The sequence below is a fragment of the Sphaeramia orbicularis genome, chromosome 19 (assembly GCF_902148855.1).
Source record: "Sphaeramia orbicularis chromosome 19, fSphaOr1.1, whole genome shotgun sequence".
NCBI lineage: Eukaryota > Metazoa > Chordata > Actinopteri > Kurtiformes > Apogonidae > Sphaeramia > Sphaeramia orbicularis.
This window is the reverse complement of record NC_043975.1, coordinates 3,017,839-3,029,197: the sequence shown is the minus strand read 5'-3', so window position 1 is coordinate 3,029,197 and position 11,359 is coordinate 3,017,839. Positions and strand designations below refer to the sequence as shown.

At 36.8% G+C, this 11,359-nt stretch overlaps 1 protein-coding gene across 2 annotated transcripts; it reads right to left on the bottom strand.

Annotated features, from left to right (window-relative positions):
• Nucleotides 1-1,777: 1,777 nt before the first annotated feature.
• LOC115439281 (transmembrane protein 26-like) lies at nt 1,778-9,721 on the bottom strand. Of its 2 annotated transcripts, XM_030163106.1 has the most exons (7): nt 9,400-9,721; nt 8,063-8,159; nt 7,873-7,956; nt 6,460-6,495; nt 3,808-4,013; nt 3,510-3,589; nt 1,778-2,320 (listed from the first exon to the last, which is right to left on the bottom strand). In XM_030163106.1, exons 1-7 carry the CDS (start codon nt 9,585-9,587, stop codon nt 2,061-2,063), a joined length of 951 nt encoding a protein of 316 aa, XP_030018966.1. In that variant the 5' UTR covers nt 9,588-9,721; the 3' UTR covers nt 1,778-2,060. The 2 variants fall into 2 exon arrangements, with proteins under 2 accessions (XP_030018966.1, XP_030018965.1); XM_030163105.1 differs by lacking the exon at nt 6,460-6,495 and having other exon boundaries at nt 9,400-9,705.
• Between the last annotated feature and the right edge of the window lie 1,638 nt (nt 9,722-11,359).

The following is an 11,359-nucleotide window of genomic DNA, read 5'->3' as shown; positions in this document are numbered from 1 at the left end:
TTTTCCCAACCTTTGTTTATTTGAAGTTTCACAGGAATTGAGCAATAAAAATACTGTATCATATGAGAAATCAATTGAAAATGATTTTTTTTTTTTTTTTTTTTTTTACATATATACAAAAACAAAAAAAAAAACAAACAAACCCAACTACAACTACCAACTTTCTCCATTAACAAAAACAAAAAACCAAACCAAAACAAAAGGTTCATTTTTAAAATATTGATGCATTATGTGTTACACAATGGAAATGACCGAATAGAAAGTTTATTTCTGAAAAACTATATGTTGACTTGAACCAATCCTATGAACATGTCATTTCGGGGTTTTTTCTAATACACTGTAAAAAAAAAAAAAAACAACAACAACAAAAAAACAACAGTAATATTCAAGCAGCAGGGGTGCCAAAAAATATTGGAAAATAATGGAAAATAACCATCTCATAAAAATATGGTAATTTGAAAAAAAGGTGATTTTTACACGTCAAATGTAAAATAACATGAAAAAACTGTAACTGTGAATAACAATAAAAATTTCCATTTTTAAAAGTTTTTTTTTTTTTTTCATAGAAAAATACAGTTAAAATACAGGGTGGGGAAGCCAAATTTACAATGAACATTTTTTTGTTTTTTTCTCAGCAGGCACTACGTCAGTTGTTTTGAAACCAAACATATACTGATGTCATAATCATACCTAACACTATTATCCATACCTTTTCACAAACTTTTGCCCATATGAGTAATCAGGAAAGCAAACGTCAAAGAGTGTGTGATTTGCTGAATGCACTCGTCACACCAAAGGAGATTTCAAAAATAGTTGGAGTGTCCATAAAGACTGTTTATAATGGAAAGAAGAGAATGACTATGAGCAAAACTATTACCAGAAAGTCTGGAAGATACTATTAAAGAAGAATGGGAGAAGTTGTCACCCCAATATTTGAGGAACACTTGCGCAAGTTTCAGGAAGCGTGTGAAGGCAGTTATTGAGAAAGAAGGAGGACACATAGAAGAAAAACATTTTCTATTATGGACATTTTCTTGTGGCAAATAAATTCTCATGACTTTCAATAAACTAATTGGTCATACACTGTCTTTCAATCCCTGCCTCAAAATATTGTAAATTTTGCTTCCCCACCCTGTACATTTGCAAATGTATCATAATTTCACAAATATTTCTCTTCTATTTATGAAATTTAAACTGTTAATTTAAAGTTTAATACTGTAAAAAAAAATTAAAACCAGATAAAATTACTGACAGTTAACGGTAACAGAAGTATTAGTTCTGTCAGTTGAACCAGACTTGTTTGTTAATTGACAAATATCTTGTGTAATTACAGGAGGTTTCACAACAAAACTGTTGAATAAATGTATTTTTGTGAATGTATAACATGTATAAGCACTGACAAACTGTCCAAATACAGTTTTTATCAGTGGATTATACAATTTAGTCTCATTGAAAATTATGTATATATATATTTACAGGTAATTTGATTGTTTTAATACATGAAAATATTCTTTATTAAACATTAAAAAGTAAAAAAAAAAAAAAAAAAAAGAAGCAAAATCTCATGTAAAGTTAGGGCAAAAAACTGTATTTTAATTACGGAAAATTACCATATTTTTATGAGATGGTTATTTTCCATTATGTAACAGTATTTTTCGGCACCCCTGCTGCCAGAATAATACTGGGGTTTTTTTTTTGTTTTTTTTTTTATGGGTTTTTGTTTTTACAGTGCATGTGGAGATTCTTTCCCCAAACAGAGGACTTCCTGACTCAGACATGTGAGGTACACTGATTTTATTTCAGTTTTATGAACATTGACAGGAGTTGAAACTCTGTTCTGACATTAGTCATTATTATTTTGTATCCTGGACCCCTGTTAGAAAAGAAACACCTGGATTCAACGTGTCCACATACTTTTGTCCACATAGTGTTGGTGTTTCATATTTTTTGTTTCAAAGTCTGTGTGATTGAATGAACGTCTGTTTTCCAGAAAACCTGGACCTGATGGTGCAGTGGCCCCTCCCTCAGTGACCCCTGCACCCCCAGGGCAGATGTTCACATCAGGAGGCCTTGGTGTCGCAGATGAGGACCGACAGCCGGTAGATGTTCAGAATGACCACCAGGAAGTTCTTAATGGCGAAGAAGATGAGCATCTGGTGGACCACGTTGAAGTAGATCATGACGGTGAGTCGCACCAGCAGGAAGGGCCCGTCCTGGATGAACAGAGCCTCCGCCGTGCTCCAGATGTCCGCCCGCAGGTTGGACAGGACGGACGGGGAGGAGGCGGGTTCGGACAGGTCATCTGAGGACGCCTCCATCACTGCATGGATGACCGGACACATGGGTGACCGTCAGCAAGGTCCTCCACAGACACTTATGGACATGATTCTAAATGATTATCCCCCCCCCCGCCCCCGAAGAGAAGGACAGGGGTACTGTTTTTGGTTCAGTTTGGTTGTTTGTTTACACTTTAGCAGCAAAACTATTGGTTGAAATCAGACCAAACTGGGTTTATAGATTACCAGTGACCCAGAGCAGATCTGATTACATTTTGGGAAAAGTAGGTCAAAGTTCAAATTTTTATGAATTTTTTAAAATCTTTTTTTTCCCCATTTACTTATAATCAGCAAAATTTCACATGTCTGTAGCAGAAAAACTATTTCATACCACATTTGGTTTATAGATTGCCAGTGACCCAGAATAGATTTCATTACATTTTGGGGAAAGTAGGTCAAAGTTCTTTTTTAATTTTTTTTATTTTTACATTTTTTTCTTCTCCCATTTACTTATAATGGGTGAAATTTCAAATGTCTGTAAAAACATTAATTTTGTTTCATTTTACTTCAAACTTGTCACATATATAGAGGCAATTTATATGTTGACATCAGCACATGCATAGACATGATGACATCAGCTGGATCGATGACAAAATAAGATACAATATGTGTGAAGGGGCGGGGCTTGTTGTGTGTGGAACCACTTGTTTGTTTGTTTGATTGTTTACACTTTAGCAGCAAAACTATTGGTTGAATTCATACCAGATTGGGTATAGATTATCAGTGACAAAGAATAGATGTGATTACATTTTTGTAAAAGTAGGTCAAAGTTAAAATTTTAATGAATTTTTTAAAATCTTTTTTTTCCCCATTCACTTATAATGGGCAAAAAACATAAAAACATCAATTTTGGTTCAATTCACTTCAGACTTGTCACATATATAGAGGCAGTTGATATTCTGACATCAGCACATGCATAGACATGATGACATCAGCAGGATCGATGACAAAATAAGCTACGATATGTGTGAGGGGCGGAGTTTGTTGTGTGTGGAACCACTTGTTTTTTTTGTTTGGTGGGTTTCATTTTGTTGCAGGTTTTAGCATGAAATTTGGCGAGAACTTTTCTTTTTATGTCTATTCTTCAAATCCAGAGTCTTTCCATCGTCCATCCGTTGACACATTCCCACCCTCCTCTTCCCTTCGTGGTAAACATAGACTGTTGTACTGTACCTGAGAAGTGCAGTGGAAACTGAAGCATACTCCAGGTCCACACGGCCAGGATGATGTAGACCATGGACGGACTACTGTCCCTGTTCCACACAAACATCAGTTTGTCCACATTTAACACCACTGCTTCACATTTAAATCAAAATTTTATTGTAAAAAGTTGGTTTCAGTTCGGTATTGGATCAGTATCGGCAAAACTAATTAAAAAAAAAACGGATTGGAAGCAAAACCATCCAGATTTTTGGATCACTAGTGTATAACATGGTAATGCAGTTCTTTTTCTCCTTGTGTTCGTACTCACTTGATGTCCGACAGCGTTTCCGAGGTGAACTCCAGAATGTCGGCCGCCGTCCCCACGAAGATGAGCAGTAACTGGGAGAGCTGGTTCCTGGTCAGGACCCCCGAGGCCGGAAGGAGCCACTTCCCCAGGATCAGTAGGATCAGTAGGATCTGGTGCAGAGCCAGGATCCAGTCGTTGGCACAGACCAGGGACAGTGAAGGTACACCCTGGACCAGTGAAGACACAGAGGAAACACTGGTGTACTCTGAACGGTGGGATCACAAGTGAAGGTATTAGTGTCATATGGGGAACGTACTCTACTGTAGGAGTTATGTTACCGTTAGCTTTTTACTCCTTAGGTTTGAACACTGAGGAATGAACTGTCCACTCCTTACATTTTGAAAACAGGATCATTACTTCATTTCTAAAGCATTTCAGAGGGGTATTTAAGTAGTTTGTTTCTGCTTCATAGTGTAATTTCCGAACATCAGTCCAAAGTTCAAGCCAGGACATTAGCATATGTAGATCAGCGATTATCCACAGAAGTAACAGCATTACAGATGTAGCTGCAAAACTGATCTAACTGGTGTTTAATGGGAGCTGGATGTGATGGGAGTCTATATTTTTATGCTACACCAGGGTTTCCCATAGACCAGGGGTGTCCAGTCCTGGTCCTCAAGGGCCGGTGTCCTGCATGTTTTAGATGTAGCCCTCTTCCAACACACCTGATTCAAATGATCAGCCTGTCATCCAGCTGTGCAGAAGCCTGACAACGACCGTCAGGTGGACTGGAAGAGGGAAACATCTAAAACATGCAGGATAGCGGCCATCGAGGACCAGCGTTGGACATCCCTGCCATAGACCATGTTATAACATAAAATGGGGGCTCGTCCGGGATCAGTAGTATTATTATTTTTATACACAAATATCAGTACTTCACCTAAAAGATGTGTGTACTTTGCCATCTCTGGTAAACAATAACCTCACAAAATATACATTTATATGAAACTACCTACAAAGGAGCTTTTTACCTCCGCCAGGAGGTATTGTGATCGCTTTGCTTTGTGTGTGTGCATGCATGCATGTTTGTTTGTTTGTTTGTTTGTTAGCAAGATAACTCAAAGTTATGGCCCTGTGGGCCCCCGTGCCCCCCCCCCCCCCGATCACCACCAAAATTTAATAATTTCTTCCTTGTGCCAGTATCAACATGTCCTGAAAATTTCATGAAAATTCCTCCATAACTTTTTGAGTTATCTTGCTGACAAACAAACAAACAAACACGCACACACACACACAAAGCAAAGTGATCACATCACCTCCTGGCGGAGGTAAAAACAAATGCATAAGAAGACTGCATGTTACTGCTCTGGAAAATTCTGAGTCACTAGTCGCTTTTCCATTGACCCTCAAATTGTGCAAAAATAACTTGCAAATAAAAATACCCCCTGCTGCACACAGAATTTCCTTTCCTAAGGATAAATGAAGTTGAAAGTTGAAATTTACCCAATGGAAAAATGACAATTTAAACTCTTGTTTTTCGATTAAAAGTTTTTATGCCGGCAAGAGGGTTTTTTTTGCCTAGTGGTGTAGCGCGATTGGTATATCAAGCAAAACTACAATGGAAAGACCTTTTTCCACAACTAGAGTCACATGAACAAAAAAAAGGATGTTGACGGACATTACAACAAGCAAAGAAGAAGAGTTTTAACAGAAACATGTCGCGGTATGTGTGGACACACCAGGAAACCAAATAATTTTTAATTTAGTACGAGATAGAGGGGTAATATATAATAATAATAATGAATATAATGTATGTAAATCAACACCATATTTACGTTTGTTGCCATGTTTATGGAATGACTTCACATGTCGTCTCGCGATAATAAATAAACAAATCATCGCATTTGTGCTTTAATGGAAAAAACGACATTACGCACTTTTTTTTCGACATTTAGTAAATATCGGTAAAGTTTTGCGCAGATGTCCAATGGAAAAGCGACTAGTGCCTGATATAAACTTAACAATTCCATCACCACATTTAATGCGACTTCTTTTTCTTCCCAAGAAAAACAACTAACGATGAACCTTACAAGTATTACAGCAGGTTTCAGACAGTAGCTAGTGTTGTTCTTTTCCTGTAGTTTTCATCATGTTCTAGTGTTAAATATGGAGTCACTGTTTCCAAAGTGAGAAACATCAGTATTTATTAAACACAGTTGACATTCATTTCTAACATATGTAACAGGTTATAAACGTGACTTTACACTGACTTTAATCTCACAAATTATATCTTTAAATAGGTGAACGGAGTAAAAAACAACAACTGTCGCCTTTTAGTGAAAATAGGGTTGAATATAGAGCCTGTTTCAGACACACATACCAGTAAATAAAAGCCGTTTTATGTCGGGCTTGTAATTGTTTTTATTGAGGGTGGGCCGTTTCATTAAAGGCGGCCGTCTCTGTGAATGCGTTTGGGTTATATGGGGAAAAAAAACAAACACCCGCAGCCTTACAACGGATCCTTTGAGGTGAACCAGCGTTAACGGAGGAAAGAGGCCTCCGTCTAGACAAGTGAGGCCACGGAACGGCAACAGGACAGAAGACAGGAGCAGTCAGTCAAACAGAAACGAGCATACGTTCAAATAATCTGAACTCACAACAGGAGTTACTGACCATATGAATGGGATTTTTAGTATTTACGTCCTGAACCTGTAAAGACCCAAAAAATGAACAAAATTAATAAAAAATGTATAAGATATGACCCATTTGAACATTCAGAGGCTCCGTAGTTACCGTGGAAACACCGTCATCTTCTACAACATTGATTCACCAGTAAAACCCATGGAGTTGGATCAGTGACAGTGGATGGACACACTGGGTTTATACATATATATATTAAACAATAAATACAATGAAAAAAAATTATGTAGAAATTACAAAATAATAAATAACTTTAAAAAATAAGCAATTTAATAAGAAATTTACTGAAATGAAGTGAAAAAGAATCAAATAAGCAACAAAAAAACCCCAAAACAATCAATGAGATCAATAAAATGATCAAAAATAAATAATAAATTAACAGAAGTAATGAGTAATATTGACAAAATAAGCTACAAATGGAACAAAACTGAAGATAAAAATAATAAAATAGGCAACAAAATGTTGAAAAATAAACAGAATAAGTAACAAAATTAACAAAAACAAATAAAATAATAAATAAAATGAATAAAAATGAACAAAATTAATAAAAAAATGTACAAGATATGTAAGCCATTTGGACGATCAGAGGCTCTGTAGTTACCATGGAAACACCGTCATCTTCTACTACATTGATTCACCAGTGAAACCCATGGAGTTGGATCAATGACAGTGGATGGACACACTGGGTTTATGAATATAAAATAATAAAGAAAATGAATAAAAACTTTACAAAATAATAAAGGAGGTGGAAAAAATGGAGTTAAAAAGAACAAAATAAGCAACAAAATGAACAAAAATGAATAATAAATTTATAAAATAATGAGTAATACTGACAAAATAAGCCACAAATTGATCAAAACTGAAGAGAAAAATAATAAAACAGGCAAGAAAATGTAGAAAGATAAACAAATTAAGTAACAAAATTAACAAAAACAAATAAAATAATAAATAAAATGAATAAAAATGAACAAAATTAATTAAAAAAATGTACAAGATATGTAACCCATTTAGACGATCAGAGGCTCCATAGTTACCATGGAAACACCGTCATCTTCTACAACATTGATTCCCCAGTAAAACCCATGGAGTTGGATCAGTGACAGTGGATGGACACACTGGGTTTGTGTTCAGTTCATGAGAGATTGGACTGAAAACGTGACTTTTTCTTCAGTTTTCTCTGTTTTTGATCTAACAATCCTCAACTTTAATCTGAGCTTTAATCAAAATGTACTTGATCTGTGAATTAAATACAGGAAAAGATATGATTTCCACTGAAAAAATGCAAAATACAGATGATAGTATTAAAATAAATGACTTCAGAAAGGTTACATGAAGAGAAAAACCTCATTGTGGAGCTGCTCTGGGTGTTCATGGGTTAAAACTTACCCGGATCTGTTCAGTATTATTGGCCGAGTTGTTCCAGAATCTGAAAAGTCTCGTAAAAGTTTCTGTCGAATCCAGTTTCACACACTAAAATAAAAAAAAAAATAAAATAAAAAAAAAGAATAAGTAGAGCTGAGTGTTTTGTGTGCAGATGTCAGATCATTTAAAGGCTAAATATAAAAGTGCTGTGTACTCTGGGGTTGGCTCCTTTATTCTCCTGGTGGTGAAGTTCCAGAATCCACAGAGATGGGATGATACTGATGAGGAAGAGGAAGATGGCCGGAGAAAACCTGCAGGGAAATCAGATGGACCTTCAGTTCCATGAACCCTCACACAGGCACCTCCAAATATGTGCAAGAAGGTGTGCAGTAATCCACTGTTTCGCAAAAGTAATGTAATATTTACTCAATATTTATCCAAATATAAATGCATTATTTGTGTACAGACCTGAGATATACAGACTGTTAACACTGTGAACATTCATATTATTTTACTTAGTTTTATTCTTAGCTTTGGTAAAATTGTGTTTTCTATTTTCTTATCATATTTTTATTTTTTGTAATTTTATATTTACTCTTGTTTTCTGAAGTATTGGTGTTTTTATTAATATTGTTATTCTATTGTATTCTGGTCTATATTATTCTATTCTATTCTATTCTATTCTATTCTATTCTACTGTTTGTGCCCGGTTGGTGTAGTGTGTACCATTTGCAGTCTTTTCTACTCTACTCTTCTCTGTTCTACTCTACTCTTTTTTACTCTACTCTTTTCGACTCTAATATGTTTGTGTTCTGTTAGTATAGACTGTACCATTTGCAGTCTTTTCTACTCTACTCTGTTCTTTTCTACTCTACTCTTTTCTACTCTGTTCTTTTCTACTCTATTCTGTTCTTTTCTACTCTACTCTTTTCTACTCTGTTCTTTTCTACTCTATTCTGTTCTTTTCTACTCTACTCTTTTCTACTCTACTCTGTTCTTTTCTACTCTACTCTTTTCTACTCTGTTCTTTTCTACTCTACTCTGTTCTTTTCTACTCTTTTCTTTTCTACTCTACTCTTTTCTACTCTACTCTGCTCCTTTCTACTCTACTCCTTTCTACTCTACTCTTTTCTACTCTACTCTTTTCTACTCTACTCTGCTCCTTTCTACTCTACTCTTTCCTCCTCTAACATGTTTGTGTCCCGTTCGTATAAACTGTACCATTTGCAGCCTTTTCTACTCTATTCTACTCTGTTCTTTTCTACTCTACTCTGTTCTTTTCTACTCTTTTCTACTCTACTCTTTTCTACTCTACTCTGTTCTTTTCTACTCTTTTCTACTCTACTCTTTTCTACTCTACTCTTTTCTACTCTACTCTGTTCTTTTCTACTCTACTTTTTTCTACTCTACTCTTTTCTACTCTACTCTTTTCTACTCTACTCTGTTCTTTTCTACTCTTTTCTACTCTACTCTTTTCTACTCTACTCTGCTCCTTTCTACTCTACTCTTTTCTCCTCTAACATGTTTGTGTCCCGTTCGTATAAACTGTACCATTTGCAGTCGTGTCCTCGTCGTCTCCTCAGGGTCAGGATCATCTCCACCACCAGGGGCAGGTACAGGATGGTCAGACACCAGTACAGTCCGTTCTCCTTGACCCGGACCACCCTCCAGACCCCGATGAGCGACACCAGGATGAACAGCAACCTGGTCACCACGGCGCAGATGAACTTGAAGAACATGATGCCTTTGAGGAGCGAGGCTGAAGCTGAAGCTGAAGCTGAAGCTGAGGCTGAGGACGGCGTCCCAGAGGCCCGTGCTGCCTTCAGGGACACAGGACTTCTAGTGTGTGTGGAGGGTCTGAAGGAGGAGGTTGTTGTTTCAGAAACCAGGGGGAAAAAAACGGAGCCGGGGCAGGACACGCCTCCACAAACCAGCCAGACGACTACGCTGAGGCTGTGAACCTTCATGAGAAAACAGTGTTTTACAGGCAGAGACATGCAGCAGACGGGCATCATGGCATTCTTCAGTGGAACGAAAACCATCCCACACATTAAACGACACAAAACCACCTGATGTGACCTGAACCAGGACTGACTCAAAGCTCAAGCAAATCATAGTTTTACAAAAGTCAGTGTGTATCCAGTAGCACACAGGTGTCAAACACGCGGCCCAGGGGCCAAAACCGGCCCACCAAAGGGTCCAATCTGGCCCCTGGGATGAATTGGTGAAATGCAAAAATTACACTCAAGATATTAACTTATTAGTAAATCCTTTGCCTTTAGGGGGCATATAAAGCCCTACTTTAGTCTGAAGTGGGTCCAATCAGTAAAATACTATCATAAAAACCTACAAATATTGACATTTCCAAATTTTTCCTCGGTTTTAGTGTAAAAAAAAGAAAAAGTTAAATTACATGAAATTGTGTAAATTTACAAACTAGCCTTTCACCAAAAAATATGAAAAATTAGAAATGTCCTAAGAGAAGTAAGTGTCATTTTACCGATATTCTGCCAGTTACTAAAATATTTGGTGTATTTTGCAGATCCATTGTGATCTGTAAGTTGTAATGCACACTTACAAATGATAGGCAGAGGCATGATATAGTTAAAATTGCACTTATTGTTCTTGATAAGTTTCAGGTGTTTTTTCATGGTTGTTTTCGTGTTATTCACATTTTTAAAAGGACACTTTATAGATGTAAATGTTTCCATACTGTAATTTTACTTTATTCACTATAAAACACATTGAAATGTTTGGAGTTGGCATTATTGATATATTATTATGTTATTAATTTACTGGTCCGGCCCACTTCACATCATATTGGGAGGATATGGCCCCTGAACTAAAATGAGTCTGACACCCCTGCAGTAGCAGCCAGTGTTGTGCAAGTCACTTCCAAACTGTAATCCATTCCAGATTATTTATTTTTTATTTATTTAAAGGGCTCACATTTCTGTAAACCCACTTTTCTGAGTCTGTGGTTCAGTTATTTGTGTATTTGGACCCTAGTAGTTCAGACAGTTTGAATTTGAACCCTCCAGCTGCTGCAAAACTATATTTATATTCATTTGGGCAAAAATCCAGTGGATTTCTACAACCTGTTTGAATTCCTGCTTAATTTATTACGTTTTATAACTAGTTCCATCCCGACATTCACTCATATCAGGTCCAGACTTCAGACCAACATTTCTCCAGTATTTCTCCATAATTGTTTGTCAGCAGCAGTGGTTGTAGTCCAGACTGAAAATATGTCCAAACTTGGAGCCCATTACCTCAAATGTTCAGTTGTTGGTTGAACGGGACAGAGCAGCACAGCCAATAACCTGGAGGGGGCGGGGCCTGAAGTGGCTCATGTGCATTTAAAGGGCCAGCGCTCCAAACCACCTTTCTGGTGTCATTACTCTGAAATAGAGTTGAAGATGGACCTGTGGAGTTGAATGAAGGAAGAATTCAGACCCAAGCAGAGCATTTACAGATTATGGAGACCACAGGGAAATGTGGGAAAATGAAG